At 48.4% G+C, this 19,321-nt stretch overlaps 1 protein-coding gene across 1 annotated transcript in view; it reads left to right on the top strand.

Annotated features, from left to right (window-relative positions):
• LOC127478520 (GTPase HRas) overlaps nt 1-19,321 on the top strand; it is a 41,160-nt gene extending 21,839 nt beyond the window's left edge. The window contains exons 2-6 of the mRNA XM_051804373.1: nt 8,730-8,883; nt 13,492-13,670; nt 15,944-16,103; nt 16,811-16,935; nt 19,020-19,321. Coding sequence (XP_051660333.1) covers nt 8,773-8,883; nt 13,492-13,670; nt 15,944-16,103; nt 16,811-16,930 — 570 coding nt within the window. The 5' untranslated portion in view covers nt 8,730-8,772 and the 3' untranslated portion in view covers nt 16,931-16,935; nt 19,020-19,321. The remainder of the gene's footprint in view (nt 1-8,729; nt 8,884-13,491; nt 13,671-15,943; nt 16,104-16,810; nt 16,936-19,019) is intronic.

Genomic DNA, 19,321 nt, shown 5'->3' with positions numbered 1-19,321 from the left:
ACCTTGCTTTCTAAAAAGTCTCTTATCCATTAAATATTTACATTAAAAACACAAACAAACAACCTCCTAAAACCATTATCAAAATCATTCTTGAAACTTTCCAGCTGCAACCATGCTGTTTTCTTATCCACATATTTGCTGTGAAGATACATGTGTTAGGATTTAAAGCAAGCAGGAAGCTGAACAGCCATACCTATTTCCATTGCAAATTCTTCTCAGCAAAAATGGCTTGGATGCATTTCCTGAAACCAGTTTCCTAATTTTTCCTTGTCAACAGTTGTTTGGGAGGAATAAGGAAGGATGGGGAAGGAGAGGAGAACAGAAATCTCGTACCGGGAGTGTCTTTCCTGACTATGGGGTACTTCTTTTGGTCTGATATACGTCAGTGGTGTTCAGGTTGGGATTGGCCCTTTCCTTAAGTGATGTACAAGGCCATCTTATATCAGTGACTTCCCCCTTTCTTGCAGTTGGCTTTGAGTGAGGGGAAACAGGAGCAATGCTCAGCCTGCCCCTCTGCTCCCAGCCCTACCTGCATTTTCCATTGCTTATCTGTGTATTCAGAACATTTGCCTCTCCACTGGCTGCCTGTGCCCATGACCCAGTTGTGATTTCATCAGGATAATTGGAGAGCAGGGCCCCTTTTTCAGCACTCTGGTCTTTCCTGTTTGATGTACCCTGCTTCCCCAACTCTCTCTGCCTAGGAAGGCTGGGCTGGAGCTGAGCTGGCAGCCCAACACAAAGACCCAGCAGGAGACCAATGGCTTTGCCATCCAAAACCTTTACTGGGAGCTTTTTGTCTCAGGTGAAGACCCCAGATGGGAAGTCACATTGCCTGAATTTAGTTCCCAGCTTTACCACCCACTGATGGCTTTGGGCCAGTCCCTTGACTTATTTGCATCCCCTTGCCTGTCTCTACAGTGAGGAGGATGGTGTTTCTGTTCATGCATGGCCACCATCCCAGCTCTAGCAGTGGGTGCTCCATCTCTTGCTGCTTAGTGGTGAGATCTGAATTTGTCCCTTCTTATGCTGTTGCAACAGAGAGCCAGACGGCTGCAATGTGCATGGTGACAGGACCAGTGGGTCATGGGAGAGGCTGTACCTTTCCCTGGAAGTTTGCCTGCAGCTGCTCCTTTCATCACCAAGAGGACCAGGCAGAAGATACCAGGTACCTTAGGAAACCAGCCTGAAGACAGCATCTCTTGCAATTCCGTGCCATTACCAGGCAGCAGTTTCCCCAAAGCCTGATGTTCTCTGCCCTTGTAGTTACATAGATCCACTTACACTGGCACTGCATATTCATCTGGTCCAAGTTTCTAGTCATTTCACCTTATATCTTGTGGGAAAATCAATAGAATTTGGTACTGAGACTAGCAAGCCAAGAGATTGCTCAGAGCTTGGGTTTGTGGTTGTGTACCACGTGTTTTAACAGTTAACAGTTACTGTCATCTATATTGTGGGTCGTGTTTTAAAATTTCCTGGTTACCTGTCCATCTCTTTATATACTCAAGATACATCATGCTGCCTTTCACCCATCCCATTAATGTTTATAGGTGGGATTTTAATGTAAAGGAAAGTTAAAAGCTACCTATTCTCTTAAGCTGCACCTTGGCCTCTTTTATCATTTGTTTTTCTGAAAAAGGCTGAGAGGCCTGGGAGAAGTCTTCTTTCCAGGGCAAGGTGGAGGGCTGCCAGCCAAGGCAGGGAAGCGTCTGCCTCTGAACCACCTGCTTGGCCCAAGGAGGCTGGAGAGGAGATGAAAGCAGAGGAGCCCTGGCAGTTTGCAGCCTTCTGCATCTCCACAGTGAGAGCTTTTCCTCCCCCACGCTGCTTTCCCGCATGTGTTAGTAGATTCAACACTAGGTCCTAAGTCCTGATTGCAAGATAAGAGTTCATTTTTTATTTTATTGTCCTCTGTTGTCCTGGCCTGCATTGTGGCATGTTCACGCCTTCGTGCATCCATCTTTACCAACTTTCAGACACAGCTCCAGTCTCTTCTTTCCTTAAGCAGGCTACTCTTGCTCATCTGGAGTCTCAAAGAGCACTTACGTATTAGATCATAAATCACAGGCATAATTTAAAAACCATCTTTGATTTTAGTTGTTGGTTTTTTTTGACATCATTGGCCCTGCCAGATGCAGATAACTGGTGTTTTCGGGAAGTGACTTGGGTGCTAGCACAGGTGGTCTCTCCCATCTGCTTGTGATTTTTTTGAAGGGTCTACATTCAGTAGTGGTGTGGGATGTATCATGTTTCTTTCACCCTTTTCATGGACTGGCAGTGATTAACAGCTTTCTCTCTATGGAAGTTAGCTTGGAAGATTGGTTCTTCTGCAGAGAGTATGGTGGGATGAGCAACTTGCTATCAGGGAGATGGGAGGTGGTGGTGGGAGGTGAAGATTCCACTATGATTTCCAAGCATAGCCCAGTACTTGCCAGAGTTTCCTAACTTCATGCTGCTCCTCATGGCACATGCATGATGCCGGAGATGTGGGCATGAGCAGTCCTGATTTATAAGCTCCTGAGATAAGGGGCCTGCTCATCTTTCTTTGGAGTGTAATGATTTTGCTGGCCTCTATTGGCTAGAGGGAGTGGGGTGGGCGGGCAATTCCTTTATCCAGAAGGAGGCTCTTGGGTAGCTGGTTTGTTCTGTGAACTTCTTGCATAACTGACTTTGTTTAGGTTGTTTGCTGGTTTGAGTAGTTTAGGTATAGCTACCTCTACCGGTTGTTTTTCTTGGAATAAGCTGGCAACACAGAACTTAATTAAGAATATTTATTGTTTGAAAGGGAAAGCAAGAACAGTGTAGTTGTACTCACTAACTGCCAACAAGCAGTGACTGCACAGCTTTGTCTTTTAGTCAACTGTCTGACAGCTGGAGCAGGAGCCAGGGAACAGAGAAGAGGTAGCAGCTCTGGTGAGGATGGTACTATCTTGTTTTCTTTTGTCCTGTATCTTCACAAGCTCTTTGTGGTTGTGTAGTCTCTGGCAGAGGGGTTGTGTTGCCACAGGTGCTTCAGCTGAAAACTGCAAGGGCTGGGCCTGGTACAGTGACCAGTCTATGCCTGTTCAAGACCTTGTGCAAAGCCGTGGCTTATACCTTGCTGCTGGGACATGTTTATGGCTGCTACAGAGCAGCAATCCCTCTCTTCCAGACCTGCCTATACCTTGAACCTGCCTGCAGCTTTCTGCTGTTCTTCCTCACAGGTTTCTCCTTGAATGTGCATCTGTATTTTGAGCCTCCTACATTATGTCATTCCTTACCTCTTTTCTTTTTTTTTTTCCTCTGCAGCAATATTTTTGTGCTCAGTCTCTTGGGACAGGCTGTCTTCTTCTTCAGATCTTGAAGAGCTAGCAGAGGATAGAAGAAGCCATTCTGTTCCTTTTTGGTTTTTTTTTTTCTTTTTTCCCATAGTAGAAGACATTTATTATCTCCAAGTCATTTCTGCAAAGCAGGGCTGGCATTTGCAACTTTTATTCCCTCTTTGGCATCCCTTGCTCTTTTTTCATCTGTGAGGTGCAATGTCTGAATTTGTGGGTACACAGCCAGCAAGCCAACAAGCAGCACAGTGGATTAGACTTACAACCCACTTGTTAACTTAAAAAGCAACAAGTAAATTAAAATGAAGCATTGGCTAGGCAGATTTGTAAGAGTATCAGCATGCCAGCCTCTTTTACATAATTTCTGTCAGGCTGGGCAGGCCAATGAGAACATCAGCATTTTGATCCCAGAGTAAAAACAAAAGGTGGCATTTCAAACCACTAGAGAAGTTCCTTCAGTCCCTCCAGAGGCTATGTTTTGTCATGCCGATGACAGTCTTGTGCATGAGCAAACCGAGGAACCTGGACTGTCAACGTAATGAGCCAACAAGGTTTACTTTTCCAGTGCTGAGAAATCACTGAGTAGGATCGTGGCCAGAATTGACTGCTGGTAAAAGGCTGAGATGAGTGTTGTTCTCCTAGAGGATTGCAGACCGATTCTGCCTGCAGGGCATCTCTGCTGAAGGGAAACAAAATCAAATGCTGTGGCATTTGTGGTCATAGGGCTCCTGGGTTCCTCTGGACCGTGCTTTGGAGGAAAGGGTGCCTGGTCTGGGATGTGCCCAAAGAGATTTGCAGAATTGAAACTGATTTTCAGTGCCTTTAAATGCAGAGACTCCCAGTGGACAGGTAGAGGGTAAATTTCAATAATGAACAGCTGTAAAACGTCTGCCATGACTGGCCTCAGTATGGCAGTGCTGCACAGAAATCTGTCTCTTGACTTGTTTAGTTGGCTTGGTGTCCATCCTGGGAGAGATACAAGGTGATGGGAGGAAACAGAGGACACAGAGAAAGCTCCTTCAGTTATTCTGTGGAAGGAGTGTCAGAGCCTCCCTCGTGGTGAACGTACTGGAAAACCACTGCATATCCCTTTCACTTGACGCCTGAGCTTTTGTTGAAACTGTGGTGGTGTGATGTGATGTACTGATGGGGTCAAGCCCCTCGAGTTCCTCACCTCTGGTAAGTTTCTGAAGGCTTCACAGTCAGGTCCCCCAAACCACCTCTCTGTGCTGGAGCATAGGAGCCATGAAGATCAGATTGTTTTTTGCAGGACACAGCTGCATCTCTGGGTAACACCTGTAGCCTTGATGCCTAGACCTGCTTTAGGTCTTAGCTCAGTGAAAGCTTGTGCCGAAAATCTTGGTCCTTGTTTCTGTGGGCAAGGCCTCCATGCTGCTTCCCAACATGCGCAGGCAGGGGACATGATGTGCCTTCTGCCCTCACCCACATCTTCATCCCTTCCCTGCTAGGATGCTGGTGTCCACCAGGGCTGGCTGCTTGCTCTCCCCACTTCCTGCACAAGGCTGGCAGATGTTTCTTGTTTGCTGGAGCTGTGTGGCTCTGGCTACTGGGCTGGGAGCAGCTGCTGCTGCCAGGCGGAAACACTCGGCGAGTCTTTCCTAGACAGCTTTGAATGGGAGCCAGGAGCCCTCTCACTACAGGAGAAAATCCACGAGGTCAGGAAATACAGCAGCAGCAGCTCCCGCTCCATGCTGGGGCTGTTGGCTTGGCATGTGGATTCCAGCTCTCCTCTTTCGAGATGATGCTCCTGAGTGGCTCTCCTCCTTGCCATCTCACTCAGCTGTTGCTTGACAGCTCTTTGTGGCTTTTGGGGTGTGCAGTAGCTGAGTACTGCAGAGGTGATAAACTTGGATAGGCAGGGGAAACACTAAGTGGTGACCTGGATCAGACCTTTCAGATCTGCCGAAGAATGGAAGAAGCTGCAGAAGATGGAAGAAACTCTGTTCCTGCTCTGTGTGGAACTGGGAGGCTGTGCTTTTGTGTTTCCCTCTGTAATTTTGTGGTCAGCTCTGTGTGGGCTCTGTCTTAGCTGCAGAGTAATAGAAACTGGAAATCCTCACATCAGGAGAAGCTTTCACAACCACCAACAGTCTGTAAACGTCCATCTGGTGTGTCCCCAGCATGAGAATTTGGGGTGTCTGTTACAGTTGCTCTGACAGGAGCCCCATGCTCTCTTCTCTGCTTCTGGATTTTAGGAAGCCAGAAACATTGTCTTTGGGATGGCTTTTCCATGAACCAGCCTCTGTGGTGGGGGTGGTGATGTTCATGTGGCATTGAGGTACAGCCACGCCTTTGTTGAAACCATGTGTGCATTGATGAGAAGCCTTGTTCTTCCCATGTTGAGGAGCAAAAAGCGTGATGGGGAGCTGTGAGATGGTGTTGGTAAGGTCAACTTAAGGGTAAGATTGGCTGCCCAATCTTAGCAGAGTTTGGCCATATGGAAATTCCTGCTTTCCTTACAGCCTTTGGCCAGGTTGCTTCTTTTGTGGCATTTGCACATGTTCTGATGTGCAGTTGGGTGTGCATGCTGCTTGTGAGGAGTTTGCATTGTGGATTCTTTGGGAAAGGAAGCAAGCTCATCTGAACGTTGATTTTAACACATGTTAATTCGGGCAGCTCTCATGCCCAGAGCTGTCCATCATTCCCCACGCTCTCGCTCTGCATTAGGACATGTTTTGCAGCAATGGTAGGAAATGGGTGGGTAGGCTGGACTTGCTATCCTCTGCAAGCTGCAGAATCTCTTCTGCCATTGTTGGGGCAGGGATGGCATGCAGAGCAGTGAAGAGTTAGCTGAGACTGGCACCTTCTAGGTATGGCGTGAGCAAACACCAACTGTTGCAGAGTTCTTGTGTGTAAATTGTCTGTCTGCTGGCCATGAGTAACGCATTAGCAATAGGTCCTTTGCCCCTCTCATTTCCCCTGCCTCCTGGGTGGGTGTGGAGCAGGAAGATGTGGGTCTGTGTTTCTCTGGAGGAGCCAGATCTCAAAGCTCTGGGCTAAGGTGGTGATGTGCAGGGCTTGCTGGTGTGTGGCTGCCCCTCTGCTGTGCAGTGGAGCTCACCTGTGGTCCTGAGCAGAGTAAGACCCTTAAGCTGACATGGGTGACCACGTGGCCCCCACCTCCTGCTGCAGTGTGGACCAGAAGGCTGGTGTGGCTGCATGGGCTAGGGGTCTTCTGAAGGGATAGGCAATGCCTTCCGCTGTGCTGGTCTTGAGGGAGGACTTCCTCCTTGAGAACTCATGTCTTCTCCTCCCTGTATTGAGTCAAGGCTTTTCTCACTGCCTTATAGCAAGTCCTATAGGCCTGGGCAGTTGTGTAGTCCTTCTTGAGCATCATAGTGGCAACTGCTTCATCATCAGCATCAGATACAGAGCAAGGTCCATTGTAGCCACTGCAGGCCTTTATTTACAGCCACCATGTGTTTTGCTGGGGGCTGCAGATCTCCCTGCTCTGTAATGAAAGATGGGAGCTGGTTGCAGAGTTTCTTCAGACCCTCAAGACCCCTCTGTGTTCAGCAGTGAAGCTGTTTGCTGCAGGAGCGATCCCCTCCTGGCCAGCAGTGTTGGTGGAGATGGTCAGTCAGCATTTGTTCCTCAGTCCCCATTTAATCCTGTCACTGTCCCTCATGATAATTGTCTCTGCCCAGAGAGATAAGAAGCCTGGGGTGGGCATCTCTCTTGTCCCTGAGAAGCAGAGTATGTGAGAAGGTCACAGACGTGAGGGTGTGCATTAATGGAGCAGAGCAATGTATGCGCTTAGGTTCTTTCCTGTAGTCTTGTTTTCAGTCTGCATCTCTTCCTTGGCTGCCAGAACAGAGGCAGATCAGACTTTCCCAGGAAAAAGTGGCACATTTGGGTAGGCACTTAGGGTATGACATTATTTACACTTCATTTTCCCCCTCCCATTACCACTTTTCCATGGTGTTTTACTGCTTCTCCAGCAGTGAAGAGCAGCACAGCAACCAGAGGTCCTGGTTAGGGTTAGGGTGGCATCATGTTTGTTATTTGGTTGCTCCTTGGCACCCCCTCCTTTGTCTCTCTTTAGTATCCTGGGTGCTGAGAAGGGCATGAGCTTTGTTTGCCTTCCGACTACGGAGACAGCAGCTCAGAAACGGGCTTCGGGAAGAGGTGTTTGTGTCCGACTGCTCCCAGCTCGAGTGGGTGATGGAGCTGTCAGAGTGGTTTAGAGTTGCAGTCAGGTGGGGATTGAAGGCAAAAGGTTCTGGCCTCCTTGCCATTAGATTTCTGCTGCGTTAGCAAATGCATTAAATGCAGTCTGGGTCTAGAGTGGCCGTTGCTGGCACAGTTCGTACCAGCTTCCAGAGTTTTGGGAGCAGGGCTGGCAAGCCTTGGGAGGAGGATTGAGTGATTTAACTGTCTGGGGTGGGGACAAGGAGCGTGTTCTAATCCACGTGCAGTAGCGTTGCAGGCAGCGTTGAAGGCTGACTGTCATGGGGAACTGAGAGCTTGTCTTCCTGCTACCTGCTGCATTTTGGGTGCTTTCCCCAGAGCTTGCAGATGGCAGCTGAGAATGAGTGTTGGACCCTGGAGTGACTTTCAGAGGGCAGGGCCTACAGTCCAATGAGGATGGATTTCTATTTAAACCTTTGAGATTTTGTAATCTTCCTGCAATAGTTCCTCTTTCTCAGTGGGCTTGGAGCAGAAGTTTAAGGGAGGAGCTGGGGGGATGTGAATTTTCTCCTGCTGACGGGCTGTAGCAAGTACACAGTACTGCAGAAGTGCAGTTTGCTCATCCTGGCCCTAGTCATCATTTCTCAGTTAGAGCTTTTCATGGCAGCAGCTCTTTATTCCCTGTTGGGCATGCCAACTTCATCTCTCAGGAGCAGGGGTGCCCCTTCTGCCGGCCTCCCTCTCTGATGGCCAGCACAGTGGGAGGCACCCGTTAGCTGGAGGATGGGCAATGGGTGTGGATGTGCCACTGTCTCAAACCTGCCATGTGGTTTGAGGCTTAATGCAGCCTTGAGGGTGTAAGACATGGCAGTAACAGCATATTTGGGTGGGGCTGGATGTTTTTCCCTGCTCCTGTGGGAATTGACATCCCAACCTCATTGTCCAAGGGTTTCAAATCTATCAAATGATTGTCATCTTGAGGTAAGATAAATCAGGGACAACACTGAACACTTCTGCAAAACCAGACCTCTTAAATTGATTACTTTAGGGGTTGATTTACACTGCATGTACCTCTGTCTTCTCATCAGTAACACCTCTTGAAGTTTGCTCAGGGAATCTGTGAAGTTTGCATTCAGACTGTCAGGCTGAAGGATTGCAACATGCCACAAGATAAACATAGTTTTTTATTCAGTTTGATGGATTATTTTGCCCATGTTAAAGTAACTTCTCCTAACATGGTGACCATGTTTCTCCTTGCAGGTGGTGGTGCTCCTGGAAGTCCTGAGCTGGGGTCAGCTGGAAGATGACTGAATACAAGCTGGTGGTGGTGGGAGCAGGTGGTGTTGGGAAAAGTGCTTTGACGATACAGCTCATTCAGAACCATTTTGTTGATGAGTATGACCCCACGATAGAGGTAAGTGGCTCTGGGCACAGGGTCTGTCTTGTCTGCATGTTTTCCTCTTGCTGTTTTCCACCTTGTCTCCAACCCAGAGCATACTCAGTTTGGTCTCAAGTCTGAACTTGATTAGGAATGTTCGTCTGCTTTGCAGAGCTATTCTGAGTCACTACATTTGTGTTGAGAGGTCACAGTGACCGATTTGTGTCTCCTGCAGAAGGACAGTGATGTCTGCTGAAGAGAGATGACACAGGAGGCAGCAGAAGCAGGCAGAGCTGGGCAGGTGCTGAGAGGCAGCAAAAAAGTCCTCTTTTCTGATGAGATGACAGCATAGGGAGGGATTAAAGGTTTGGGATTGAAGAGCCATTTTGTGCCTGTGCTTCCATTTCTCCTCCTGTCAAATCAGAGTAAATATATTGACTTTTTCTGCAGGATATTTTGAGATTTACTGATGAAATGGATTTTACCAGAGCTTGGTTGTATTATGTATGTCCTGCAGTTTGAGATGTGCCAAGCAGCTGAACTGTTGTGGTTCACAGAGTGCTGCCTCTGCTTCATCGCCAGGAGTTAGAGGTTGATGTGTGGGTTTCGCAGTCAATGTGGATGGTAGCTCTGACCTGTCTAGCTCAGCAAACTTCCTGAGGAAGCAAGCAGGGACCCTGTGGTCTTCACAGGCTGTATGGGGGTAGAGGGGGATCTGGTCTTCAATATCCATTACACTATTCTTTTTTTTTTTACTTTTTAAAAACATATTCCATTCTCTGTCTGCTATCACTGCAACTAGTGGCATGTTAATTAGCCTCTATGTGACTTACACCTTTGTTGGGGGAGATGTGGGTAGCAGCTGCTGCTCTGCACAAGGAGTAAGTCCATCCTGGGAAGGCAAATTGCAGCTCTGTCATGTCTCTTGGACAATGACCTCCCTGTCTGCAGTCCTAAAGAATTCTCTGCCAGATGCATATAAATACAGCTGTGGTTGCCGCAGTTATTATTATCATAATGGCTAAAGGCCCCAGCTGGGACCAGAAATCTATTCTGGTAGGTGTTGTATGTGTAGTCCCCACTCTGAAGAGCTTACAACTTAAATAAACAAGCAAGACAAGGCTTGGTAGAAAGGCTGAAATAGTCTTACAATCCTACAGACAGGAAGGAGGGAAAGCACTTAAAAAGCACATGCTATTATGTCATTTGGCCAAGGTCACCTAGAAAGTCCATGGCAGAGACTGGAATTTAATTTAAGGGCTCCTGAGTCTCCTTGCTTATGGATGCAGTTGCCTTGTTCTCCAGCTCCTCTCTCCTCATGTGCTCATCCCCAGTAGCACTGTATACTTTTCTTAGAAACCCATTCCAGGTTGTTTTCAGCAAGAGCTGCTGGTGGAGAGCAGCCTCCCTGGGGAGACATCTGCATGGATGAGTCCTCTCTTGGACCTTAGGTGGGCAGAGGCAGCTCTCACCCTGTGATGTGTTGGGTTTTGGCATCCTGTGTTTTTTGTCTCCAGCTGCCTGCCCCTTGTATGTACCCTGCAGGGAATTTTCTCCATGTAAACAGGCAGTGGGGAATGTAAACCTTGCATGGCATTTCCCAGCACACCCTCCTCACCCTACCCACTCCTGCAGTGCCCCGGGAGATGCCTACTCTCTCCTCCCCTGTTCCCTCCAGCCCCATTCTGTTCTTCTCCTCTTCCAAAAGCTCTTTAGCCCTCTCGCCCCTGGTACTTTTCCACCTGCAGGTCCCACCAACCCTGATGCCTTTGCAGCTCCCTTGGTTATACTTCCCTTCCCCTGCTACCCCAGCCATCTTCTCATACATTTTAGGAGACTTCTTTTAATTATGCTTCATTTTATGGGGATTTAGGACACACAGAAAGCTACCTGCCAGCCATCCAAATGTGACCAACAAACCACCCTCCTGTGACTAAGCTGCTTTGGATCGTGCCCAGGAGCTGACTATGACTGTTCAGCCAGCTAACAAGCAGCACAGCAATGCTGAAACGAGCAGGATAAAAGGGGGCAAAGAAGAGTATATGTGCATGGAGCAAAGGCATTGCCTGTCACCCAAATGGACTGAGCTCGGGTTGTGCTGCAAAGGGCGGTTGTGAGTGGGTCAAGGTGCACTGAGAAGATGCTCCCCAGGGCAGGAGGGTTTTGTCCCCTGTCTGGGGCAGAGACCCTCACTGGATGCCTGCTCCCCTCCTGCCCTCCTGACTCACTATTGCAAACGTTTGGCCCTGTAACTCAACACTGTCCAACCCACGACAGCACATGTTCTCATGCCTACTCTTTTACTGCTGACAAACCTTAAGACCTTGATTTTGGGAACAGGAGGGCCGGGGCTCCAAGGAAATGTATGCTACTGGCATTGTCCCGTGGTGAATAAGCAGGGATGGAGTAAAGAATTTCACTGTGTTGAGAAATTCTTTGGTTCATCTTCCAGCTTCTAGCAGCTGGCTAGTAGTGGGCTTCCCAAGCCTCTGATCATATCCTGACTGTAGCGTTTGACAAGTGGACGTCTTGGCCTGGACCCCCAGCACATCCGGGATGCTCCCAGCATCTGCCTGGGATCCTGAGTCTTGATCGCCAGACAGATGTTGTTTCTGCTGCCTGGCACTTCACAGCTGCATCTGGCTGCTTTCCCCTCTGCATGAAGGTAGGGTAGGATATGAGGGGCTGCAGAGGAGCATTGAGGCAGGGTGCTGATGTGGGCTGGTGGCAGCTACCCCTGCAGTGGCAGCCAGGTCACCTGGCAGTGTGGCTGAACTGCCATCCTGAGACAGGGTTTGGATGAAGCTGCACAGAAAGCAATGATGGGGAGAGCTTGTCCCCTTCCTTTGCAGGAAGCAAAGCATCCTCTGCAAGGCAGTTAATGCTTTTGCCTTTAAGCAAGCTAGCTGGCCTCACGGGCAGCCTGTTGATGACCTGAGCTGAGGTGTGGGATCTCTCCTCCATCTGCATGCTGTATGCTTGAGAGACCTCCTATAACAGGGGACTTGGCAATTAATTGTGAACACGTGTGCCAAGAGCCTGGTCCTCTGTACACAAGCCAAGGTGCAGGGGTGGGAGGATGCCTTGCTGGGCAGAGCAGGCACTAGGGTCCCCTTGCACCAAGGAGGCTCCAGATACATTATTGATTAGAAACGGGAGCACATTCCTGCAGGGCAGCCTGCCAGTTGCCTTCAGAGTGGTTGGCTGGAAGCCAGCCCATCACTCGGTGCTTATTCTCGATGGGTCAGCAGTCCACTTTTTGGGAAGGCACAGCTGAGAAGGTCGTGGCAGAGCAGATCTCATCTCTGATTTCACAGCCCTCTCTGCAAGGTGAGGAAAGACTTTAATTAGTCCCAGCAAATGATGTTGTTTAGTAATGAACCAAAGGATGGAGGCTGTGTTGGCCCCATTCCCTTCCTGTGCTGCTGTTGGTCCTGTTGTGACCTTTGCTGTGTCGGCTGTTTGTCTGCAGACCTGCAAAGCTCATCTGATAACATTGTTGTGGTCACTGGAAGAGCAGCCGACATTTGAATTAATTTTAAACTGCAGCCGTAGCCTCTGCGAGTGGTTGCAAAGCACTGTTGTGGTCATACCGCTGACTTGCACCTTTTTCATATCTTTCATTTTGGCTTCTTTCTCTTGCTGGGGGTTGAGGATGCTGCACTGTCCACAGGGGATGGCTGTTAGAGAGGGAGGAGGCTGTCCTCCATGCAGGGGCTGCCCCAGCAGCATCCCTGCCGATGGGACTGAGCACGGGGAGAGGCATGGTGGGAAGGAGCAGTGCTTTGAGAAGCCTGCCTTCAAAATAAAACCTTTTGAGGGATGCCCTAGGTGATTTCCAGGCCTCCTCACATCTGTGATAAGTTGTGATTGCCTCTGCTGCAGGGAAAACCCCCAACTTGAAAGGACCTGCCTGGATAGTTCTTGCCTCTCCTGGAGCCCTCTGGGCACAGACTGGTTGTGGGAAACACCCAGCTCACAGCATGATTTTATTTTATTTTTTTTCTCATGTTTAAGGAAGAGGTTTACCATCAAACCCAGTCTGCAACCTTACTGGTGGCATATTGCCTCCAGTGCCTGATCTAAGATGCATTGGAGGCACTGGATTGCCAGGTCACTTTAAACACCTTCTAGTCCTGCAGATTACAGATGGTGGCTGGAAGCCCTGGCTGGCTGGAGCCTCCTCTCCTTAGTGTCCCCTTCCAGCACCCAAGCAGGGTGGCAGCAGAAGGGATTAGAACTGGGACTAAATAATGCTTAGGAAATAGTTGCCGAGGGTTGTGCAGTGTGGTAGAGATGAAGCTGTGCCTGGTCTGCCAGAGGCAGGGCTGGGAATGTGGAGAGCAAGCCAGGAGCTGTCTTCTCTGTGGCTCAAACAGACCAGGAGAAACCTGCTTAGCTACTCCCTTTTTCCTTTGTGTTTTTTTGTTTTGTTTTGGTTGGTTGTTTTTTTTTTTATTATTATTTTTCCTTTTCCTCTCGTTTTTGAAACAGATTGAGTTGTCTCTTTAATGGAAGCTAAACGCAGGCCGAGCGTGACCTGGCATCTTCCCAGGGATGCACTTGCTGCATCCCTTTGTTTAGCCAGACTCAAGCCCTCTCTTAATGCATCCTCCTCCCTTTTCTCCCTCTTGTGGCCTTCAGGATTCCTACAGAAAGCAAGTAGTCATTGATGGAGAGACCTGCTTGTTAGACATCTTGGACACCGCAGGGCAAGAGGAGTACAGTGCCATGAGAGACCAGTACATGAGAACAGGGGAAGGATTCCTGTGTGTCTTTGCCATCAACAACACCAAGTCCTTTGAAGATATTCACCAGTACAGGTCAGTATCCTGGGAAGGGCCCTTTTCCTCTTGCCCTGTGCAAAGGGGAGGCCTTGCCTCTGCACCCTCCTGCCCACCCTTTTAGATCAGGCCCAGTGGTGTAAGCACTGGCTGCCAGCAAAGACAATTAGCTCAAGTGGCCATTCCCCAGGGAAGAGACGGAGCAGACGGCTAATGTCAGTGACTCCAATAAAGCCCATCTGAAGGGATTCCTTGTGGCCTTTGGGGACTCGGTAATGTAATGTTTAAGTGTTTATGGTGACTAAAGAGAGAGCTGATCCTGTATGACCCCCTCCTTTCCCTCCCTAATTAGTGGAATTGCTTTGTTAGTGCAATCGATCTCCGGGACTTCTGCTGGGCCCTGGAGCTGGGAGAGGAGGCTGAGAAGGGCAGGGAGGGCTGCTTGCTCTGCTGTCTGCCATTGTGATGAGGCTGTAGTCTGCCAGCTGCACACATGCAGGGAAAAGCAGTCCTGCCCCTTTGGAGCTTGGTTTCAACCAGGGCAAAGACTGAGCAGGAGGGGAATCAGGACCTCAACGAGGTAATTTGCCCAAGACAATGTACGGGGAAGCGGTGACAAAGCAGGGACCTCATCCCGACATGGTCCTGCTTTGGCAGCACCTGAGTAACTCATCCCACTTCTCCTTGCTGACATCACCCCTGCAGAGCTGGAGAGGTAAGGAGCTGATACAAACACAGCAGGAATCTTTCCTGTTTATCCCGATGCTTAGGGAGGGACCACTCTGCCTTGTGCCTTTTTCTGAGGCTTGGTTGTGATGGGAGGCACTTGCAGAGGATGCAAGAGATGGCTCTGCCTGTCCCTGCTCTGTCCACTGCCCACCAAGGGACTGTGTACCTCAGTCCCCCACCATAAACTGCCGTTCCAGTAATCCTGTTGTTCCAAGCACAGCACAGCCCTTCCTTGCTCCATAGTCCAGAGGTGCTGCTCTGAGCTGTTTCAGTCTCAGTGAGCAGGCTGTTCAGTGTAATAGCTGCACAGGTGGACTAATTTGGCTTGTTTTAGCTAAACTGGAGGACAAAGGATGGGATTTTCCTAAAGCACCTGAGGGATTAAGCAACATTCATCCTTGTGCTGGGACTGGTGCCTGTGAATTGCTTGCAGGATGGCACTATTTCAAGTCATCATGATCGTGGTTTAAATCACTGGCTTTCATCTCCTTCAGCCTCTGCTCTTTGTGTTTGCACTTTTAAAGAATATTCCCCAGAGAAATGCTGGCTCTTCCTGGTTAGTAACCATTTGAAGATATCTCTTTTCAGCTAAGTGTAGCCTGTGCACTAAATTTAGTACTTGCATTTGCTGATCAGGATGTTACATGGAACATTTAAATGGCTTTATGGCATATCATGCATATAGTTAGACTTCATTTCTATGTTCTACTTCATTAAAAAAAGATAATTGATTCTTTTGTATGTGATACATGTCCAGCTGCCTTTGGATGGAAATTTGCATTAAATTAAAATGCAGAAATTGGCATTTTAAATAATGCTTTTATTAGTTTAATAAAACCATGTTAAATGTTCCTGATGCATGAGCAAAAAAAAAAAAGCTAAAGTTAAATGATTTATTAAGCAAAGGAAGTTATTATCTATCAGAAGGGAATTGAATGGATTGCTTGTGGTCATAATGGACTTTAAGAGTTTTAGAAGTGGTAGATCTCATCCTCGCCCACCTAGTTTTAGATCCAAGGTTGGAATGAAGAAGTGAGCATTACAGTTTTTTTAGTTCCCAATTGGTTTCTCAACTTTGAATGACCTGAACCAAACTGAGAGGGAGCAAATACTGCCTGTGCATCTGCAGAAAAGGTTACAGCTGCCAAAAGCTGCTCTATCAGCTCAGCAAATTCTGATTGCAGTTGATTTTTTATTGTTTTTATCCCCATTTTGGGGAGATTACTTGATCTAAAATGTTGGTAGTAGTACAGGTAACTGCTCGAGAATTCATTTTTATTTAGCTTAAACTATCTTAAGGTCATTTCTTAATATAGTTTATCATAATTCGAGTTGTTTTGTAAATAATTGCAGTTAAAGAGCAGAAGTATGTTTAGTTTTCATTTCCAAAAGTGCCCTAGCTATTTTGCTTTTTATTCACTTGTGTGCCATAGTCATTTACATTTTCCTGAAAGCCCAACACAAAGCACTTGACAGGAGCAAGGCGTAGCTGTTGATTCTTGACAAAGAAGCTGGTGGGGATTGTTCTGGAGCTGCCCCTGATGCCTTTTCTCCCTTCACTTTGTCACTTCTTCCTGTTTCAGGGAGCAGATCAAGAGGGTGAAAGACTCAGATGATGTTCCTATGGTGCTGGTGGGGAATAAATGCGACCTACCAGCCCGGACAGTGGAGACTCGGCAAGCGCAGGACCTGGCCCGGAGTTACGGGATCCCCTACATAGAAACGTCTGCCAAAACCAGACAGGTAGGAGGAGGGTTTTAAACAAAATGTTCTTCTTGTTTTCTTTTCTCTATTGCTGCCCTGGAATGGCAGGAACAGCTTGCAGACAGATGGGTGCAAGGGCTGGGGTTCGTTGCTTCTTCAAGGCTAAGTGCTCCGTCAGGATGTTCTCTCCCCAATCTGGGCTTGAGCCTCCAGCCTGGAGAAATGCGTAATTCATGCTCTGGCAGCAGTGATACTTTCTAAGGCCTTTCTCCCAGGCTCTGGAATAACCCCCATAAGTCATTGCAGGTCAGCTAAGCTCAGGGGCCTTGGCTAACCTCATCCGTCATCTATTTTGGCAGACCTACAGGCAGAATATACCAGTGCTGGAAGGACCATGTGGGGCTCCCAGAGCACAAAGGTGGAAATGGAACAGCTGACACCTTCAGTGGTCCAGTGGTGGCTTTTCTCTTGGTGGTAGACCTCATTTAGACTGCTGAAAGCTGATGAAACTCAGGGACTTGAGAGCTCTTTGACCTCGTGGTTGCTCATTCAATCATGCTCTCTGTTCGAGGGCCACACTAAGTCCTTGTTAAGTCTCCCCAGCTTGGTTTTCTGCCTTTAACTCTGCAATTTGCACTGCTGGAAGACAGAGCTAGGAACACCTTGCTGGGTAGCAGAGCCCTCTCTTCTCTCCACTGTCCCCTCTCAAAGTGGGCAGCTGCTTGGAGTGATGCTTTTTTCCCCAGGGCGTTGAGGATGCCTTCTACACCTTGGTGCGGGAAATCCGTCAGCATAAACTGCGCAAGCTGAATCCCCCAGATGAGAGTGGCCCTGGCTGCATGAACTGTAAATGTGTGGTATCATGACTATGGTGAGTTGTGGAAGCAGGAGATGTGGTGCAGTGGGGTTATATCGGCAGCAGGCGATGGAGTGCCATGGAGATACGTTGGAAGCAGGGCAGGTGGTGACTACAGATGCACTTGTCTGCAAACAAATGCAGCAGAAACGATTTCAGCAGCAGATATTTTTTGAATGAAACACCTTTTCATTGAAATAGCAATGGTCAAAATTCCCACTTTCCTGGGGAAGTGTGGGAGAGGAAGGCGTTGTTAATTTCCCCCCTCATTTTGTAAAACAAGATTCTATAGAACTGATTTTTTTTTTTTAAAAGTATGTTTTGTTGTGCTTTCCCCAAGAAAGCTTGTTCCCATGTTGCTGCTCTGAAAGAGAAGTTAAGCTGGTGTTGAAGCTGTACAGCTCAATGCCTGCTCACCAGACTGGCTCTAGAAGAGTTCAGATGAAGAGCTGGGTGGGTGCATTGCCTTCTAATGCACTCATGAAAATTGCCTCATCCTAAAGCTGTAGAGCAGACCTGTCTTGCTGTGAAAGTCCTGCGTTCCTCAGAAGAGTTTTCCCCATTAGATGTTTCCCCTGGGATATTTGGAACTGATGCAATGTTGAGAATTAGCCATAAGGGGGCTGTTTTGCTTTTATAAATTGTGTGTGCTGGAGCCAGAAACAGCGTTTTTCAGATTGTTTATGTTCACTTGCCTCTTTTTCTTCTTTTTCTTTCCTTGTTATTTTTTTTTATGATGAGTTTATTTAAATCATTGCAATCCTGCTGGATAGCAATCAGGGAGAGCTCCTATTGTTGTCCCTGCTGGTCTTAAACCAAAGGCCTGTGAATATCTGTCTGTGTAACCAACTCGTTCCATGGCAGAAGTGGAGAGAGGGGCAATTGGGGATGAGATCTGTATCTCTATCTAAGGACATCTGGGACTGGAATGTGGGAGAAAAGCCTGCATGAACATTGCCCTTAATGTCTTTTGGGGAGTCTCCCAAGCATCTGGATTGGCCCTTCACCCCTCTAAACAACTGCTGGAGTCCTAAAGAGAAGTGCATTATATCCAGAGATGGTGCTAAGAGGGTATCCTGAAGGTGGAAGTGGTCAGCTGGTGGTTGCCTCCATTGCTTTTTGAGCCAAAGGCTGTGAGCACATCAGAGCTCTTCCTCCTACCCCTCACCCCCCCAAAAAAACCCCCAGCAAACAAAAAATGCTGGCACTGTTTGCTTCCTATGAGCAGAAAACCACCCAAGGACCCCACCCCTCTGCTCCCAGCTGAGGCACGTGAGGTCATCTGGGGGCCGAGCCAAATGCTGTGCCCAGCACACTTATCACTACTAAGGGAGATTTTCCAGATGTTTGGGTCCTCCAGATGTTCAGGAGCGTTTCCTCCGGATGGGGATGTGAGCTCAAGGCTCGTTTCCTGCTCTGGCTCACAGCTGACAGCATGGGCTTGGCAGACACTGCTGCTCCCTTACACTGCCAGGAGCCTAGTCCTTGTCACAGCCCGGTGGCAGCACTGGTGTGGGCAAGAAGGGGAGGGAAGGAGTCTCTTGGAAACACTCCTCTCTCTTAAAAGAGCATGCCCTGTGAGTTGCCCAAGTCTTTTTCTGCTCAGACAGAAACTGGAAACCAGACACCCCAGCTTACTCTAGCTGCAGTGGCTGAGAGCAGGGAGGGAGGAACATCAAAGCACAAAGGGAGAAGTGAGGCAAAGACATGCAGGGATCTGGGGAGGGGAAGGGTGGGTGTGTGGCCAGGGAAATTTGGTTGCATTTGCCCTGGATTCGCTTTGTGGTTCCCATCATCCCTGGAGGAGGGGGGAAGATCTTGCCAAACAGTGCCCCTTCCCACAAGGAGGTTCAGGCAGAGGCAGAAGGTCTGGTGAGGTGCCCGGGGCTCACCCATCACTCCAAAGCTTATTCCCTTCAGCAGATGTGCAGATGCTTTGCTGAGCCAGGCACAGGCCTCAGAGACCTGTGCAGCCTTTTGCTTTTCTCTGTGGGCACTAGCAGAGTCATTCCAAAATGTGAGGAAATTGAGAAAATGGAAACAGCCCCGATGGTTCTGATGGTGAATGGGTGCTAATGAGTGTCCTCTTCTGGTTTCAGCTGACTGGACCGTGTCTTGGAGAGGTTCCCACTGTGCAGTGCACAAGGACAGAGGTGAAGCAAAGGAAGAAGCAAACGGATTCAGAGGAGGAATATGGGGGAGGGGGAGAGGAGGAGGAGGAAGAGGACAGGGTGAGCATGAGCCCTCCAAGGACTATCTCACACTTCACCCAAGCCTGCGGCAAACAACATTTTTTCTTTTTTATCCCCATCCCCTCATCCTTTGGCGTCCTCCCACCCCGGCAACTGTACAAAGCCACAGATTGAATCACAGTAAATTATTATTTGATGGTCTCGACAAA

The sequence above is a fragment of the Manacus candei genome, unplaced genomic scaffold (genome assembly GCF_025592945.1).
Source record: "Manacus candei isolate 608988 ecotype Guabito, Panama unplaced genomic scaffold, ASM2559294v1 h1tg000060l, whole genome shotgun sequence".
In the NCBI taxonomy this organism is placed as follows: domain Eukaryota; kingdom Metazoa; phylum Chordata; class Aves; order Passeriformes; family Pipridae; genus Manacus; species Manacus candei.
This window is presented reverse-complemented; position numbering and strand designations above follow the sequence as displayed.